Below are 20,699 nucleotides of genomic sequence, written 5' to 3' on the forward strand. Positions count from 1 at the left end.
CCCGACCCAGTCTGAGCCGCTCATTCGCTTTCTGACGGAGGTCCCATCGGCAACCGGTTGAATTGGAACAGGCCGTGCGGTGTACGGAAAGCAGTTTTAGGCTTTGAATCATCGTCCAGAGGACGGAATCCCGAAAGTAAATCCAATGTGGAGAAGAATCGCGCTCCCGCCAAGGCGTCCAGCGATTCGTCCATCCGTGGGAGCGGGTATGCGTCGGCAACCTAAATTTTGTTAAGGCGCCGAAAATCAACGCAAAACCGCAACGAGCCGTCCTGCTTTTTAACCAGGACGATCGGCGCTCCCCAAGGGCTGGTGGAAGGAGAAATGATGTCGGCAGCTAACATGTCATCAATAGCCGATTTGACATGGTCCTTTTCGGCGGGACTTAACCGAAACGGATTCTGGCGTATTGGCGCGCTGTCACCCGTATCAATATGGTGACGCAGCAGATGAGTGCAACCCAAATCGTATTTGTCCCGACTCAAAACGTCGGAAAATTCCCGCAGTAGCGTTTTAAGCTGTTGACGCTCTGAATTTGACAGGTCCGTCGATCCCGCACAAAGCGCCTCGAGCCACCCTTCATCGCTGTCCGAATGTGGTCGCGGCGCAGGGACAGCACTCACGTGATTCGCGACGGGTTCCTCACAGGGCACCGGCGTCGCGTGAGCAAGCACGGTCCCCTGCGGGACCACCACCGTCTGCGAGCCCACATTGAGGACCGCGATGAAGGGGTCTCTGTCCCCTCTTACTATGGTCTGGGCCGGAAGTAAATGAGGTCCACTAACCCCGGCCCTAGATGGCCCCAGCAGAACCCCTTGGGCCCAATGCCCTTAGCGAAGGGCCGCCGAAGTTTCAAAGGAAGCAACATTTGTGCCCCCGGAGGAACGCGCACCGTTCTATCTACAAACGCCGGCACCGTTCCGAAAGCCGTCCGACTCGTACCGGGGGATGGCAGAAACGCCATGCGTCGGCCCGACGGGAGCTCAATGCATCCCTGGTCGATTAATATCCTAATCGGCATTTTGGCCAGGAAGTCCGTCCCCAGCAGGCACGGAACCGCCAGCGAGGAGGAAACAAAAATCGGCCCAGACAATTTAATATCCCCGATACAAATTAGGGCTCGAATCTGTCCGATGATGCCAAGTGAGCCCCCGTTAGCAGCAAAGAATGGCACGTTAACAGGCATCAAAGGACGGCTCTGGGCAGGGAGAATATTGTAAATTAACTCCGAAATAATGGTCGCCGATGCTCCCGTATCGACCAGGATGCGCACCTCGACCCCGTCGATGTGCCCCACAACGGCCGACGACCCCGACGACGCGGCTACAACACGATGGGCCAACACGGACCACTGGCTGGGTTCAATCTGAGTACCCAGAGCGGTGCGTGTTGGTGCGATGGTGCGCGATATTGGCCCCCCAATCGGTGCGGTGTATGAGTGTGTGGCGGGTGTGTGCGTGGGCCAAACATGTGAGGTGCCGCGACTCGCCGGGTTATGATGATGGAGCTTGGGAAGAGGGCCGGCGTCCCGTCGAGGTGTTGTCCCGCGCTGCCGAGGAGAGCGGCACCCCGAGGCGACATGGCCCCGGATGCCGCAGTTGTAGCAGCGCGGGAGCGCTGGTGACGACGACGGATGATCGGGATGGCTCGAGCCGCCCCGGTCCGCCCGTACTCCCGCTCCCTGCCGCCGTTGATGGTCGATGGCGCAGATCTCCTCCGCCGGGAGGGTGGCTGCGGCCACGGTACGCCCGCTCGCCGCCTTGCTGGCCTTGCGTCGTTGCGCGAGCAGGTTTGCGTGGAGGAGTCGTGCTGCTTGGAGGGAGCACATCTCCGCGTCGTCTTGTGCGATGATAACGATCTCCAAGTCGTCCGCCAGCAGGAGTATCTTCTCTGTAACCATGGCGTCGACACCTTCGTTGTCCATCCGTGGAAAGGCCGCCTTTGCCAGTGCCAGGAGGCTTGTGCGATACGCCAGAGGCGACTCCTTTGCCCCCTGCTGGCGATCGTAGAAGAGTTGGCGACAGTCTGACGGCGGACCGTAAACTGCAGCCAGCACCTGCATCGCCGTCTGCAGCATAGAGCGCCTCTCCTTCGGTGCCGATGTTAAAGTGGCGAGGGCGTCGCTGTCGAGGAGTGCTGGCAGCGCGCAGAGAGCCTCGGCGTCCGTCCACTTCGCCATCTCCTGGTGAGCGAGGAAGCGCCGCTGGAAGCCGCCCCAGTCGCCTTCCTCGCCCACAAATTCTTTGAGTGGAGGCAGTCGCTGATGTAGCGCAGCGGCTGCCGCAGAAGGTCGCCCTTCCTCGTCCCCCTCACCCGGCTCTGCTTCGGCGCACACGACCGATGGCATCGCCGGTCGCACCCGTGGTGACGTCCCGTCCGTTGGCGATGACGCGGCAGGTACTGTATGCCCGCCGTTGGACGCGATGCTCAGGCCGGCCACGCCCTCAACTGCAGCTGCGGTGATGGCGGGATTTTCAAATTGGTGTTCCGCCAAAATGGCGGGAAGGCGCTGTGGTCGTCGGCTTTCGTCGCCCCGTGGCGGTCCAGCAGCCCCCAGCTGAGTGATGTGGTCCAGCATGCTGGCAGCGGCGTGCAGCAGCTCCATCAGCTTGGCGTGCGCCTGCCTCAGCCCCTCTGCCGACACCTCTCCACCCTCCTGTTGCTGCGGCGTAGCCGTATCTGGCCCCGACTGCTCCGTGCTCTCTTCACCCGTCCCGGGCTCTCCGACTGCAGCGGTGTCCTCCGCGCGTGTCCATGTTCGTAGATTTTTACTTCTGACACCAGATGTAATACCGTTGAGGACTCTTGGACACCCGGGGTTGAGGCACACGTATTTATTCCGCAACAGTTGTCACAACCGCGGACATACAATACTGGAGGGGTTATCGGCCCCCTCACCCGGCTAGCTGGGAATACACTGCTAGCTATCTCTGACCTACCTCCTAGTCCTCCACTAACGGGCTAGGGGAGGCTGTCTGGCCCGACACTGGTAAGTCGTGCTACGGTACCCGGAGTCCCAGAGCACTAGCTCTGGTTCTCGGGACCACGCCGCTGGCTCGGTCCTGCGCGGCCCTGACAAGAGCGGCGTCCCAGGGGAGTCCAGGGCTCTAGCTAGACGATCTTCGGTCTTCACTGGGTTAGCTTTAACATTCTGCCCCGAGCCCTCTGACACATCCCCCTTTATACTCAACCCCCGCTAAGGGGTGGGGCCCCGGGCTGCCTGGTGCGGACGTCGTTGAGAGCACCCCCCCCCCGTGCACTCACGTAGCCCCGCCCACTGTGTTTGTTTCCCATAAGCTGCCATGCATAACGGCTCTCTCTCTAACACCCCTACACTATTATGAATATTGTTATTGACGACCTTGCCGACAAGTGTTACAGTGCAACGTTGCGTATCCAACTCACTGGGGACTGGTGGATACGTGGAATCTTCATACATCTATGAGATGTTCAAATGACACTGTGCGTCCCGATTATGAACTAGGCGTGTGGGCGGTTAATTGGTCAAGGCGGATATGTGACGGTCGGATATTGCGAAGCTGTACAGAACCTGTCTGCTGCGTGTCGGCTCTCTGTTTTGTTCATTGATGTGAACTGCCCTGTGCGGCTACAGCCCTGGGTTAGTCACATTTAGAGTCAACGGGCGTTGAGAGTACTTGGCCGCTATACATTTCCGCACGATAAGCCACTTCGTTGAGCTATCGTTTGTGGCCAGGTCGCTTCTGAAAAAAGATACAAAAAAACCTGTCCCGTATGTCCAGTTGCCGGTTCGGACCGAGAATCGTGAGTTTGACCGCCGCGCAATAGATGGCGGTGGTGGCATCTACATCTGTAGAACATGAAGAATCGATGGCATCTACGTCTACAGGAGATTATACAACTTTTAAAGTCATTCCCCGTGTTTAGTGTACATGCCGTACAACGTTCGAAATCGACAGGAGTAAAGTTGGACTTACGACCAAATCGACTAATGAATAGACCTCTGGAACCTAACTCGTTCGTGAGAAGAGTCCCTGCACATTGCACACACACACACATACATTCATACACAAGAGCAAAGATCGTCTAAATAATGTTGGTTAGGAAAGGCAGACGAGGAAGTTGTGTGACCAACACGCATGCCTTTTGACTTCTCAATGTTTATGTTAATACAACCCAACTTGCTTCTCATTTTTGGGCTGCGTCGAGCGAGGAGAGACTCAGGACAGGCTGAGACCTCACTTTCCACTGCCGGTATCCACATTAGGCAATCAAACCTGTCAGGATAGGATCGTAGCACAACGACCATACGGCCACTTTCCCATGTAAACAGCGTCCCTGTAAGGTAACTCACAGCCCTTTTTCCAATCCACTTCTGGATGAAGGCCTCCCCGCGGCACGTCGGTCAGAATCAGAATATTCATTTACACTGGAGAAATCTGACGAGCTATGAAGCTCTTTGTCACAGATGTCCAGTAGGAGCGGGTAAGAACATTACAACAACACGATGGGAGTACAAAGTACTTCGGGTTTCTTTCAAGATGTCTGGTCAGCGTGGAAGAGTTGTCCACAACTACAGAACCCACTTAGAGGGGCCTCCCTAGAGCAGGCTTCCAGTGGATGCCCTTCCACCAACATTGGCGTGCGCAACGCAGTTCCAGGGCTGCACCTTTTACGTGCCCGCTGGATTGTACAGATGGCTGCGTTCACAAAGCAATGATTTGGCTGGCAGACGAGCATGCAATAAAGTCAAACAGCCTGTCCACAGTGACAGAATCCGTGCATTTTTGATTGCAGCCAACCACCGTCATGGCAACAGCAGCGAGCGCGCGCACAGCAGCCACCGCTGTGAGACCTCTGCACAATCCCGAGGCCCCCACGAGCACCACCCCCCCCCCCCATATACAGCCCCAAGAGTATCCCCCACCCCACCTCACTCTCACACTCTTCCCAGCTCCCACGAGGCCTGACCCTGCTTATTCAGCACAAATGGCCCACGGCTTATACATCACCCATCCGCATTTCACACACGCCTGGCTGTACACTGCATCGTCTGAATTGTTTTTTTTTTATATACAGTATTGAAGTTGACATGTTCTGTGTAAGCAAGACTATATGTTCATTCATCAGGCTAAAATAAGCAAATGCTACGAGCCAGCGGTTGGTAAATCCCATGAAGTTATAAAAAGGTCATTAGTGTACAATGTTCTATGAGCAATTGAGTGAGATGCATGCGGACTAGCTTGCACTACAGCAAATCACCCACATGTACTCGCATATTCATACACACACAAAAACTGAATAAACTGTGTGTGCGTGTGAGTTATGTTGGTATCCCAAACTGACAGGGCAGGCACATTCGCCATAACACTTTATGGAAAGTACCAGCCATAGGAATGTGGAATTTCAGCCACTGGCTTGTGACCATCCCGCAGAGCTGGGTACCACCCAATGTTGATTTGAGCAAGAAGAATTCTCTGTCTTGACTTGACATGTCGAAGTAAAGTTAAAGGTGCTGCCCTGAAATTGTTTGCTCAAGCCACTGGTGGCTAAGGGCCCTCCACTAGAGGAGGGAGCTCTCGAGAGAATGTTTTTTTTTATTGACCCCATATATATGATTGGCTGAACTGACGCCCGCAACTGGGACTTGAACTCAAAACCTTCTAATTGTGCACTGAGTGCCTTGCTTATGCCAACGCCTGGACGTCATAATGTTGAACACATAACCTATAAAAATTAACCCGTAAAAACAAAGTTTTTCAATATAAATCCTTTATATGCATGGCAAATAAATTACAGTACGTGTTCAATGGGCCACAACCCAGCCCACATTGGTCTTTGAAACGGGCGGCTAGAGTCCTCTCGTCCTCTGGCTTGAGATGGCTGCCACCTATGGGTCAGATGATTGCCTGCCACCATTAAGCAATTGGTAATTAAATATAAAAAAAAAATTCCTAAAATGTTGAAAATTTTGGGAAAAAAATTTCACGAAAATAAATTGTCACGCACAACGAGTCTGTGTGCAAAATGTCAGCTCGATTGGATCACGGGAAGTGGGTTAAAAAACGACCGAAAGATTTGCACGGTCGTAAGCGCGCAAGCAAGCAAGCAAGTGAACTTAATATAAAGAATTTAAAAAGGTCGTCAAAGTACACATTTTGAAGAGCAATTCGATGTATGTTGAACTTCTTTCGCACTGTACGTAGCCAACCGTGCTAATCGGTGGTGCGCAGGAAGGACAACTAAACACATGAAGGAGTTCTAACTAAATTCCTTTTCAATCAATTGCGTAAGATGCGTGCGGATTAGCTTCGTGCTCTTTGAAACTCATCAGCAGCACTCAACAAATCACCCACATTCACCCACGTATTCATAGACGCACAAAAGAGAGAGAGAGCAGAATAGAAATTGAGCCCCTTATACGTTGCCTTAAGATGTTCCTATGATCGACGTGTGTGCTTTTGTTATTGGTTTTGCTCATTTTTGCGACGCGAGGATTTGAACCCACAATGCCGCAATGTAAATGTGTCACGCGAAGATAACAGCGGGTGGGGGGAGGAGCAATCTGCTATTCATCACGTGCCCAGTGTCTGGCGCGGTGAGCATGGAGTTTCACCCATACCCCCCTCCCCCCCAAAAAAAACAAATTAAATTTCAGCCGATTAATCATCATCAACACGACCGTTCTGACAGCCTCTGCAGGTGTTCCCCACTGGTTCATTGCAAGCTTGGGCTTTCTATATTTTTTCCCATAATTATTTCCCAGCATCAGCCACCCCCCACCCTCCGCAAAGCAGCTTGGCTTTTACGTAATTTCACATCGCTGATAAATAGGCCTGGCACTCCGTATTATAAGCAATGTCCAGTTGTCACACATTTGGCCTGGCTATATTCAAGCGTGAAATATATTTGTGAATTTCACCCCCCCCTCCCCCTGCTGCCCCTCTTTTTATATTTACAATTATTATTTTGGGATTTATCGCTGACGCTACGCTGATTGTGAATTTGGAATGATGTTACGAGATTGAGCATTCTATGTTCACATATTGTCAGGGAATGGTGCCAGACTATGTGAAAGAACTACATTTTGAGTAAATTCAACGTGCTTTTCTTTCCTGATATAAATTTGGAACAAATTATATTTAAATCAAACGTTACATATCATAATTTATGCTAATACATGCCCCTCTAGACATAACTCCTGATACTCCCTGCTCGCTTGCGAGTGGAGGCAATCTGATGACATCACACCGCCTATTTAACGCCCATGACTGGAGGGAGATTTTCACAAATGTTGGCAATCGTCTGATGATGCTGGTTGTAACCGCCAGTGAAAACGTCGTACCGATTGTTAAGACATCGCCGATTGCTGTCCAACACACCTATGGTGCTGAAGCAATAATGAATTGACACGCGTGTTCGCGTGACAACTTTATTTATTTGGCTGTGCTGGGTAGAGGAGGGCGTATGACACACATTGGAATTTTACTCACACAATCTATCAGAAATCCATGCCGTTTAAAAGATGTTGGATACTATACATTTAAATCTTCACATTGATTACGCTGATTCAAGTTAAAACATTAAACGTATATGATATTTGTACAGTCATTGGTGACTTGGGCTGAGGTCACGTTACACTTCAGATATAGTCGATTTTAATCGCGAGTGGTATCTCAGAATCCAACCCAGGATTTTATCAGCGCTCTGTCAGGAACAATATAGGCCCTCTGGGTCAGCCAGCCACATAGCATTTAGCGTCTTAATGCAACAAATGTTAAGTTATCGGATCGGTGGCTTGAATCTCAATTCTCGGAGAGCCCAAGAGGCCGCTTTTGTTTTCTCGGTGACGTCATCAAGGGAAATGCTTCGCTTGGCCAATGACATGTCATGATTTAACAATGTGCCTGCCCTGTCAGGGTTGGGATACCAAATGAATCCACACCCGGACACACACACATACTCGCGGAATAAAACGTGGGCAACGCAGCGTCGTACGGCTTTGTAAAACGCTAAGACAATGCAATTTGCTCGATGGGAACGACGTTCATTTCGTTTCATCATTAAGCCCAAGTAGCGCTAAAGTGTGCACGTTTTACGAGTGCCTCAGAAAAACAATGCGATCTGTGCCGCGCTTAACTTGGTAAGGAGCCGCCGGGGACATTAACAGGCGAAGTGCTTCATTTCTGATTGGATGTGTTAAATCAATGAAGGTCAGCGATCATTCCAGGCAATAAAAAAATACTCGCGGTCACGTGGCGACTGCCAAAGCCGCAAGCAGTGGATTAATAACGCGCATCATTACACGTGCTGCCCTGGTGTCGTGGTCGGCACACTGCACACGCGGTCGAGAGGTCACAGTCCGATCTCCCGGCAAGGAAGCTGAACGATGGAACAAGCTTCTTAAACAAATCCCCACCCACCCAGCCCCAACCCCCAGCCTCTGTCCACCCCAACAGTGGGGTGAGGTAAAGTGTGGGTAACTCCCACTTCCCCCTTTTACAATAGTGGAGGTCCATCTCACCAGGAAGACATTGCAGGGCTGCACCTTTATCTTTACCTTCAGCTAGACCGCCCCCATCCTGCGAGATCGCTAGTTGGAAGCTGAGATTCATACGCTAGGTTGATGATGGTGATAACTATTTCAACCTTTCAAATATCGTAGTTGGCGTAACTTGGGACATGCTGACTCGGTCGCATTTAAAGACACAAAATAAATTGCATGGTGCCAAGTTGAACACCTTGTAATGCGTTTGCTAAAAAAAAAAAACCTACTCTGCTCGCACAAATTATCCGCTCGTCCAAACGCTAATTGCAGAAAATTAATTAGCTTCTAATGGGCCAACTCACCCGTTTGAAAAAAGGTGCGGACTCAATTAAATCCCAACTGCCAGGAACGGCACTGTATACATGCAAATTCGCTGCCGAGCAAAAGCCGGAGATTGTTTGTGTAACAACATCATGCTGCCGATGGAGAATTCACAGCAAATCATCGAAAGCTGCAGCCTATTCTTACCTTGTGTCGATGCTGTCATAGGAACCCACGGTGTAGTGTCGAAACAACCTCCTGGCTTTCTCCTCTCGGGTTTCTGAAAGAAAAAAGGCGAGCGAAAAAGGACGACAACGATTACGACATTACGATACTTAGAGAGAAAAATCAGTATCTCCGAGATGTTCTCAGGAGTAGACATCGATCCTGAGCCAGTCAGGGACATGCAGTGGCTCCAAGTCAGCTTGAGCAGCGAGGTCCACATCGCGTTGACCAGCCAAATAATTAACGCGTCCTCTTGGGAAGCTGCAGGTCTGACAACAACTCAGCACCCACTGGTGCATAAAACACATTCCTGCAGAGGGAGCTGGTAGGAACGTTGGGTTGCTCGGTCAATGGCCAGGGTCAACGGCGGCGTGGTGTATTCCGCAAATATGCCCGACTGTGAGGGCGGGCACAAGCCGGCGTGAGTAGGTTAAACGTTGAGTTTTGCACTCACGGGGTGACCAGCCCCTCCCCACCCAGCCCCACCCCTCCCACCCAGCCCCACCCCTCCCACCCCCCCCACCCAGCCCCACCCTCCCCACCCAGCCCCTCCCCACCCTCCCCACCCAGCCCCTCCCCACCCTCCTCTCTCCACCCAGCCCCACTGCTCCCATTTTTTGATGCACGACGGACGGACACAATAATCCCCTGTGGGCTGGTGTAACCAGGAGGTTCTTACCGGTAGAAGTTTCCTATTAGTTTAATTAATCACCTGCTCGTGTCTCTTGCAATGAGTATACCCAAGGTGGAACTCACTGCCTACCTGAACTGCAGGTATCACCACACGACCCCGGAGCCGATTGTGGAAATTCCATATTCCTATGGTAGGGACCAGTTTATTGAGAGGATAAACACTGTAGACTTCTCACCAGGTGGTGCTATTTTACCCATTACAGAGACATGATTGTAATCATAATGATGATGGGCTGAGTGAACTCTGACTTGGATTTTATACTCGAAGATATAATATAATAATGCTATCTTGATTTGAAGCTTTCGTGACTGCAGGAATCCATACTCTTTGATGGACGCTTGTGTTGCACCCGAAACGTCGTGATTTATTTTATTTTATACCTACGTGACTTTACCCAAAGAACCAAAGAGTATAATAATGCTAACTGAGCATCATCCTACCAATAACTTAAACCATAAAGGATTTATTAGGGGTGTAATCATTCCCTCCCTCAGTGAATCCATTAATTGTTGCGTTTCGGGACTGTGATCAGAATGATATTTTTTATCGTCAGCGTTTTCTTTTTGTTTCCCATTTGTTCTGCTGCCAAGTCAGGGTAGTTTTCGCTCGCGTAATCACTTTCACACAATTTGCATACATTGACAAACAGCAATTCTCGCACAAGTGATTTTCTGTACACATTAAGTCTTAACAGTTGCTATTTGTAAGTTAATTAATGCGTTTTTACACGTGTATAATGTTTTGTTTCAACCAAACACAATTCTTGCAGTATTTTAAGAGAAATTAAATACTCACATGAAGCAGACATTACACAAAGAAATACATTATTTGCTTGACAATACAGTAAAGTAATTCACTTTGAATCAACACAAAGTCCCTTCAGTACTCTACTCGGATGACCCGCATCAAATAGCAAAATGAAACTGAAAGACATTTGCTAAAATATCTCTGTTCACGCAGAAGTATATGTACATGGGTGCAACCACGGTTAGTCGATGGGCAGGTCGCGTTTGGTGTGGTAAAGTGTTGGTACGCCAACCACTTCCAAGGTTCACTGGTCAGCGTGGAAGAGTAGGCCAAAAACACCCTCTCGCGGCCTTCTCTTGAGCTCCCTCTGGTGGAGGCCTTTCTGCCAGCAGTAGCGTGAGAAGGACATTTCAGGGCTGCGCCTTTACCCTTAAATTGTCGCGACGAGTACGGTATTGTCAATCAGCGCCGACATGGCCACTTTTGTATATTTGCCGTTCATCTCTAAACACCGCAGCGGATTGTTTAGGCCGAGGAGGGGGGTCCACGTCTAAAATAACAACTGCCACCAGTGCGCATCCGTCATGAGGAATTTAAACCCAGTCAGTGCAGTGCCAAATAACACTGTCCTACCACCACAACCCCTCACGCACAAACACGCTGCAATGTTGCACAGGAGTGCTAGGTGGTGCTGTGGCTTAGAGCAATCATTCACTGGGAGTTCTACTCCCAATCAGGATTTTTTGGTTTGGCCATGTTTGTTTGTTGTAGTACGGTGTCAGAATGATGGCTTTAATCGAAGTTGTCTTGTGGTTGTTGGTGTTGTTTGACTTGCATCCAACTGGGATTTTTGCACACAGCGTTGGTGTACGTTGCTTTTTTCTGGAAGACTTTGCATGTATTTTTCTGTTTGTGCATAGTCACTTTAAGATGTTTTCTTGTTCATGTTTTTGTTTTTTGTTTGTTGCGGTTGCACCCAATTCAAGAGCCGAATGGCTCACAGGGCTATACCAGATAAATGCAACTGAAAAAACTGAAAACCCATAACCCCTCTGCGGTCAAAAATATATTTACAACTTAGTAGAAAGTCAAATTGAGTTTTTCTGAATAGAGAATGATACCCCTGCCATGGGAATGTGCAATTCCCATCACTGGCTCATGGCTACCGACAGAGATGGGTGCCACACTAATGTTCATCACGCGCTTAGTTTATTTGGCTGAGATATATAAATATTTCCACATGATAAGCCACTTTGTTGAGCTTTGATTTGTGGCCTCGTCTGTTTCTGAAAAATAGCTATGTAGCTCAGTGGGTCTTACCTGGTAAAATCACATATAGTTAAGTTAGTTTAATTTGTGCAGGGATAAACTCTTGTCTTAACTGGACTGCCCCGCAACTGCCTGCTCAAGCCACTGCTGGCTAAGGGGAGCTCTAAACAGTACCCCCCCCCCCCCAGACGATACTATGGTCTACACTTCCATATCTTGCTTGAAACGTGTGGGAGTTCCCACAATTTACCCCACCAAAGCATGGTATACAGATCGCCTCACTGAGGTTCAAATCCATTCGTGCTGCTGGTTGGAGAGAGGCGGTGGGGAATTTAAGAAACTTGTGCCACCGTTCCAACTGTTGGGAGATCAAATCTAGCCGGCAACCTCCGCATTGCAAACCCAGTGTGCCGATCATTACGTTACGCACAGTGGCAATAGCACAAGTGCTGCGTCCATGGGCCCCGCGGTGGCTTAACAATGAAAGGACGCAGTATCGAGGTCCATTTAAACCCATCCCCGGCCAACGAAAAATATTCGCCTTTATTGAGCTGTATCTAATGCGCTACTTACAAGCACATTCCTGGCTCGCCGATCCCTCCCCTTTTAAGGCAGCGATTTTTGAGGCGGTGATTATTCCTGAAATTATTCCAAATTTGGCAGTGTGTGTATGCACGGGCGGGCTGATCAGGGGCAGCTCTCGGGAGCAAACAGCTGGCTTCTCGTTTGGGAGCGAGCATTACTTTAATGTATATGTGTGTGTGTACACTCAGCGGGTCTAACGGATCGTGAGTTCACACGCGGCGTCCGCTTGACTCTCATTGGCCAGGAGCTGTCACGCAGGCCGTGAAGCCGAAGTAGGGCACACAATGTGGTTGGAAGGCTGGGGGACCTATTCAAATCATCAGATCGGTCATCGGGGTCATTTTTAAAGAGCCCGGGGGTGGGGGGGGGAGGAAATAAACGTGATGGAAAATGAGGTGAAGGTTGGGAGACCTGTTAGGGGAAACGAAGGGGTTTGGTAGAAAGTTCACGGAAAGGACGGTGGAGCGGATAAAAGGAGCGGACAGAAAGGGGTTCAGGGGGGGGGCCTGACAGAAGTGATTCCCTGATGTGTGACGCGCTGCGCTGTAGACTCAATGAAGTCCGAGGTCACGACCTTTAACACTTTGATGACCAAACACAAAGGTCAAAATAAAGGTGGTGGTAGCTGCGAAGTGGTATTTGGTGATTGGCCACAGAGGCAAGGGGGTGGTCGGTCGGTCTTTTCTCTGCGTTGGGACCTCAACCAATGCCACTGGAGGGCACCAGGGGGCATTGTGCTGCACCGGGTGCTTTCTGGGTAATTGAACTTGGGAATGCAGAACAGCATTGGTTGCTAGGCGGTCGCCTCGGGCGCCAAGTTAAGTGGGGCGCCAAATTCGAGGAAAAATATGCAAATAAAAAAATAACGAAGATGTCATTATTTCAGAGGGAATATGGATTAAAAAATGTATTAATGTAAAATATTGTATTTACTGCTAAATAAATGCCGTAAATCGGACTGAATTATCGTCTCACTGTCGTGTACAAATCTATTCTGAAAATGTCGCTTCTCTATTTTATCTGATCTCCGATACACTGCTTGGACAGATGGACGGACGAACCGAATCATTATGCCTCTGTTTAAAAAAATACGCTTAAAAACATGAAACGGAAAATAAGCGCAAAATGTTTTCAAGTTTACAAAAAAACTCAGCCTAGATCTGCCTTGGGGGATTGGGGGTGGGGGAGCCGATTGCATGGTTCGCATCGGGTGCCAGTTGCTGGCAAGCGAGTCTTGGGCAGACCCTGATTGGCCGCGAAATACACACAAACAGTGCCTTCGGTTTCATTAGTACAGTTTTCCCAACGGATTCATTTGCAGTTGACAATGTGTTCATACGTTTAAAAATGTACCTCTAAAAAAAATTGGCGAAATCTCACTGCAGTGTTCCGTACACCCTCAGAAGAAAGTCATGAGACTCTGTCACGAGCATTTTGTGGAATGTTTTATTATCTGGCCAGAAGAGGCATTTGTTATTTCTTCTTGCATAATCAAGAAGTTTCTGAATTTGAATGCAATTTTGGTGTTGACTTAGCCTGTAAACTGGAACGAGGTGACACATGTATGGGAGTGCTGTGGCCAGCACTATGCCCAACAACTTTGCCTCTGCAGTGCTCATTTTTTAACAAACCGCAAACGGCTGCATCTATATAGGAGAGGCCTAGGACCAATTTTGATAACACTCACTACTGATCATGGCTGGGAATTAAACTCATTTTGGTTGCTGAATTTGTAGCACAGTGCACTTACCAATATTCCACGACTCCCTACACACGTCACAGCATCTATGTATCTATCTCGTGTCAATTGTAAAGTCGCGTTGACATCAATTACGCCATTGGTTACGTCATTGGCTGTGAACATGGCACTTTAACTGAGACTCGAATCTGGTGTCATTACTTCACGCATTTCGAACGTGGTGTCGGAAATTCATGGCCCCGAGCTGATCCTACTCCAATGAGGATCTGGAGATACAGAGCGCGGTGGGCTGTAAAACGTTCTGTTAAGAGGAAGGATTGCATTGATATCACGAAGTTTTGAGGTAGGATGTGCAGCATCGAGAATATCAATAACATGGATGGAAACAGACAAAAGGATAAGAGCATGAGAACAGGTTTTCCCCTATTTTATGGCAACAAAACAGCTGTGTTAAGATGTTACAACACCAAACTGAAACCTTTTACAAAGAATCATGTCTGCATTAACCACAATACTTGTGGTCAGAATGCAAACAAAAAACATACTCAGATAATATATGCATTGTCCTTGAAACTGATTGGTCGACACCAGAGACAGCTTTCTTAACACCTGTTTTGTTGCCAGAAAAAAGGGGGAAACCTATTCTCATAGTGGCAAAGGAGGTCCCATGAGGATAAGAGCATACTTGCAAACCCTATACTAAACTATTTTTTATTGTACCAGGTAAGGATCACTGAGATAACGAGCTCTTTTTCAGAAGTGACCTGGCCTCAAATGATAGATCAATGAAGTGGCTTATCATGTTGACATTTATGGCAGCCCAGTACTCTAAACAAAACCGGAGGACCTGGAGAAAAATACACGTGACCAGGGGGAGAACATGGAAACTCGAAATATGCAGGCGTCGTCAGGGTCGGGATCAAACCCACGACCTCCTGTATACCAGGTGAGGTAGTTAACATCCCGCCACCGTGGCGCCCGCATATTGATACAGCTAATCACACCAAGTGCTTTGTGACGTTTTCGATACGTTTATCGTTTTTATGCCTTCAAAAATGAAAGCAGCCTGCTGCTTCAGTTGGTAGGTTTGGCGAAGTCCTGTTTTGTCCAGGGTAAAGCTGAGCGAGCTCCCTATCGGCCCTCCGTAGTTGCCCAGACGTGGAGCAGGAGGTGGGCTGAGCACGCTACACCAGCGGCGTTGAACATCGCCGCCTTCATCACCGTCGCTCCATTGTTTGAATATTCCGAATGCGCACTGCACGCATGCTGCGGCCTTTGCGGCTATGGTGGAGGCACCACCATAAACAAGTCGCACGGGCAGCGTAGTCACGAGACTCACCCCCCCCCCTACAAGTACCGCGACAGAATGGCGCTCAGTATAACGCGGTACCGTGTTTCCACATTAGGATAGGCCTGCAGCTACCAAAGCAGACGTGCGACTGACTTTGAGATAGCAATAGTGTAATAAAGGACTCTTTCTCAGTGTCGATCTCCGTTGTCCTTTATTTGGGTTCGTAGAATCTCGCTCACACGGCGTCCTCGCTCAGGCCCGCGTCTCCTCCGACGATCACTCCACAGCCACACTGCTGCTCTGTTCTGCAGCCACACTGCTGCTCCGCTCTGCAGCCACTCTGCTGCTCCGCTCTGCAGCCTCACTGCTGCTCCGCTCTGCAGCTAGCCTTCCACAGCCCGCTAGCTCTCTGCGTCCTGACACCGATGGCTGACGGTGCCGACGTCTCCCAACGCGTGGCGATCGCGCCACTCTCCCCGTACTGCCCAGCGTGGCCTCCTCCCGTTTCACTCCGTCTCCACTCCCCGATCCCCTTCCGGTTCTCTCCCTAAATCCTCTCCCCCACGTGACCCTAACTCATCCCTCTCCTCACGTGACCCAGACTCCGCCCCCCTCAATCCTTGCTCGCATTACAATAGGAATGGATGATGTGTCAGCTAAAGGTGCATCTGATCTGTAAACAGCTATATTTCAATTGCTATGTGTTCCCACCCTTGCCCCTCCATTCCCCCTGATTTTATCCCAATTGTCATTTCGGGTGTCAGGCCACGAGATTCATGCATGCACGTTCAACTTATTTCGTACCGTACGGAGCCAATCGTCCTCTAATCGGAGGTGCGAAGCATCCATGATGAAGCATTCATTCGGATTTCTCTCGGAACAGTGCAGCACTTCTTGTCGAAGATTGTCTCACAGAAGGGGATATCGCAGAGCTACCTCCGAGGTTCCTTCAAATGACCTCTGGTCCACACAGCAGGGGGCAGCAATTTCCCACCCGCTCTGGCACCAAAAGTAATGTTTATCAATATTCTAAATTCTCACAGCAGGAATAGTCAAATTAAATACATAATATAAATTCCATGTGATATTTGTGTGTGTGCAATTATTTATGACCAGCTGAGATGTCTTGTGGTTGTTGTTGTTGTTTGACTTGCATCCCACTGGGATTTTTGCACAGCGTTGGTGTACGGTGCTTTTTTCTGCAAGACTTTGCAGTTTTTCCTGGAGTTTTCTGTTTGCACATAGTCATTTTAAGATGTTTTCTTGTTCATGTTATGTTTTTTGTTTGTTGCGGTTGCACCCGATTCAAGAGCCGAATGGCTCACAGGGCTATACCAAATAAATGAAACTGAAAACTGAGTCCACCAACTCACTAGACTTTCGAATGTGGGTTTAATCACAAATGGTTCTCTGGACTTGAACCCAGGCACTCAGTGATTGCAGCTCACTTATCTGACCTCTGACTCACCCACCTCATCTGTATACAATATCGCGTAAGCAAACTCGGTACTGTGGTGTTTTTTTCTCATTAACTTGTTTCAATGTTTCAAAATTATATCACTACAGATAAAAAAAAACTAAATATGCCTCGCAGTCGGGCTGGGTGGCAGAATGTACAATCATAAGGTCATACATTTTAAATCCAAGTCAGGGGTCAAATCGACCAATCATCTGTTGCAGATTATTTTATTTTTCATACCAATTTGTGGAAAGCCAACCAGTAGTCGTCCTAGGCATGGGCTGTCACTGCCAGAAGAATATGAAATTTCCAACGTTGGTTCAATAGTTGATTAATGGAATGCACCCTTTCGCATTTTTGTAGATATTTTTTTTTCCAAAAAGGCAATCTGAAGTGGTCACCTTTAGTTTTAACATATGCAATGCAGTTTGCCAAGCAGCGTAAGTAAATATATATATAATATATAAAATCTACGGTTATCCTAATGCTCAGCAAAAAGGCGATTGATGCCCAACAAGCATTATAATAAACTAGCGGAAGTACCCGGCTTTGCCCGGGTGAAAAATATATTTCTTAAAAACCTTACATATATATACAGATACTAAGGTATTGTCAAAGCCCGGTGGGCTGTTTGTACATTTATCCACCAACAAATATATAAGAGGCTTTCACAAGTCCAAAAAGTTGTAGAAAGTGTGGGGTAAATAGTTGATGTCAAAAGGTTTCCGAAAATTGCGGTCTCCCCCCCCCTCAAAAAATATCTTTACCCCTCGTAGGTATATATACTAACAACACCTTACATACAACTGAGGAAGTGGTATCTATTGACTCTGTAGTAGTATCTACTGACTGTACCGTAGTATCTACTGAGCCAGTAGTAGCTACTGACTGTGTAGTAGTATTTAGTGACTGTAATAACTACTGACCATAGTAGTATTTACTGGGCCTACAGTAGTATCTACCGACTATATACTCGTAACGACTAACTGTATAGTATCTGCTGACTCTATAGTTGTATCCACTGACTATAGTAGTAACTACAAAATCTATAGCAGTATCTACTCACTCTATAATACTATCTACTGACTCTAGTAGCTACTCACCGTGGTAGTATGTACTGACTGTATAGTAGTATATACTGACTGTAGCAGTATTGACTGACTGTAGCGGTATATACTGACTGTTTTAGTATTTACTATAGCGGTATCTACCAACTCGATAGCAGTATCTACTATCGCTACAGCAGTGTATACCGACTGAGGTCGTACCTGCTATCACTACAGCAGTGCATACTGCTGTGTTGGTACCTGTTATGATGACAGCAGTGCATATTGTGGTGGAACCTGCTATGATTACAGCAGTGCATACTGCTGTGGTGGTATCTGCTATGATGAGAGGAGTACATATTGTGGTGGTGGTACCTGGTATGATAACAGCAGTGCATATTGACTGTACTCATCATTCACCCTCACCATTCACCACTCACAACTCACCCTTACCACTCATCCTCACCACTCACCACTCCCACTCACTATTCACCATTCTCCCTCACAACTCACCACTCACCAACCTCCCTCACCAATCTCCCTCACCACTCACCCTCACCACTCACCCTCACCACTCACCAATCACCACTCACCCTCACCACTCACTCTCACCACTAACCCTCACCACTAACCCTCACCACTCTCACTCACCACTCTCCCTCACCACTCACTCTCACCATTCACCCTCACCATTCAGCCTCACCACTCACCCTCACCACTCACCCTCACCACTCACCGTCACAACCACCACTCACCCTCACCACTCAACTTCACCCTCACTACTCACCATTCATCCTCACCAATCACCACTGACCAATCACCACTCACCACTCTCCACTAACCCTCACCACTCAACCTCACCACTCACCCTCAAAACTAACCACTCTTCCACCACTCACCCTCACCACTCAGCACTCACCCTCACCACTCACCCTCACCACTCACCCTCACCACTCACCCCTCACCGCTCACCACTCACCCATCACCACTCACAACCGCTACTCACCCTCACCACTCATCCTCACCACTCACCCTCACAACAACCACTCACCCTCACCACTCACCCTGACCACACGCCACTCATCCTCACCAATCACACCCTCACCAATCACCACTCACCCGCACTGTTCACCCTCACCACTCACGCTCACCCTCACCACTCACCCCTCACTAATCACCACTCATAACCGCCACTCACCCTCACCACTCACCAATCACCCTCAACACTCACCCTCACCACTCACCGTCACCACTCACCCTCACTACTCACCACTCATCCTCACCAATCACACCCTCAACAATCACCACTCACCCTCACAACTCACCCTCACCACTCACTCTCACCACTCACCACTCACCCTCACAACAACCACTCACCCTCACCGCTCAGCACTCACCCTCACTACTCACCCTCACCACTCACCACTAATCCTCACCAATCACGCCCTCACCAATCACCACTCACCCTCACCACTTGCCACTCACCCTCACCACTCACCACTCACCCTCACCATTCACCCTCACCACTCTCCCTCACCACTCTCCCTCACCACTCTCCCTCACCACTCTCCCTCACCACTCACCAGTCAGGCTCACCACTCACCCTCACTACTCACCACTCACCCTCAACACTCACCCTCACCTCTCACCACTCACCCTCACCACTCACCCTCACCACTCACCCTGACCACTCACCACTCATCCTCACCAATCACACCCTCAACAATCACCACTCACCCTCACCACTCACGCTCAACACTCACCCTCACCACTCATGCTCACCACTAACCCTCACCACTCACCCTCACCACTCACTAATCACCTCTCACAACCGTCACTCACCCTCACCACTCACTCTTACCACTCACCCTCATCACTCACCCTCACCACTCACCCTCACAACAACCACTCACCCTCACTACTCATCCTCACCAATCGCACCCTCACCAATCACCACTCACCCTCACTGCTCACCCTCACCGCTCACCACTCAACCTCACCCTCACCACTCACGCACACCCTCACCACTCACCTCTCACTAATCACCACTCACAACTGCCACTCACCCTCCCCACTCACCCTCACCACTCACCCTCACCAATCACCCTCACCACTCACCCTCACCATTCACCCTCACCACTCACCCTCACCATTCACCCTCACCACTTTCCCTCACCACTCTGCCTCACCACTCACCCTCACCACTCACCAGTCACGCTCACCACTCACCCTCACTACTCACCACTCACCCTCAACACTCACCCTCACCGCTCACCACTCACCCTCAACACTCACCCTAACCGCTCACCACTCACCCTGACCACTCAACACTCATCCTCACCAATCACATCCTCACCAATCACCACTCACCCTCACTGCTCACCCTCACCGCTCACCCTCACCACTCACCCTCACCACTCACGCTCACCCTCACCACTCACCCCTCACTAATCACCACTCACAACCGCCACTCACCCTCACAACTAACCCTCACCCTCACCACTCACTAATCACCTCTCACAACCGTCACTCACCAGCACCACTCACTCTTACCACTCACCCTCACCACGCACCCTCACAACAACCACTCACCCTCAGAACAACCACTCACCCTCACTACTCACCCTCACCACTCATCCTCACCAATCACACCCTCACCAATCACCACTCACCCTCACTGCTCACCACTCAACCTCACCACTCACGCTCACCCTCACCACTCACCCCTCACTAATCACCACTAACAACCGCCACTCACCCTCCCCAATCACCCTCACCACTCACTACTCACCCTCACCACTCTCCCTCACCACTCTCCCTCACCACTCTCCCTCACCACTCTCCCTCACCACTCTCCCTCACCAGTCACGCTCACCACTCACCACTCACGCTCACC

General features: G+C 49.5%; 1 protein-coding gene across 3 annotated transcripts in view; it reads right to left on the minus strand.

Moving 5' to 3' along the window:
• LOC144722949 (SH3 and multiple ankyrin repeat domains protein 2-like) overlaps positions 1-20,699 on the minus strand; it is a 679,767-nt gene that overhangs the window by 179,752 nt on the left and 479,316 nt on the right. For all 3 annotated transcript variants that reach the window (XM_078601389.1, XM_078601386.1, XM_078601388.1), the window contains exon 14: positions 8,996-9,068. In XM_078601389.1, the coding sequence (XP_078457515.1) occupies positions 8,996-9,068 (73 nt within the window). The remainder of the gene's footprint in view (positions 1-8,995; positions 9,069-20,699) is intronic.

The sequence above is a fragment of the Lampetra planeri genome, chromosome 16 (assembly GCF_965212315.1).
Source record: "Lampetra planeri chromosome 16, kcLamPlan1.2.h2, whole genome shotgun sequence".
Classification (NCBI taxonomy): Eukaryota; Metazoa; Chordata; class Hyperoartia; order Petromyzontiformes; family Petromyzontidae; genus Lampetra; species Lampetra planeri.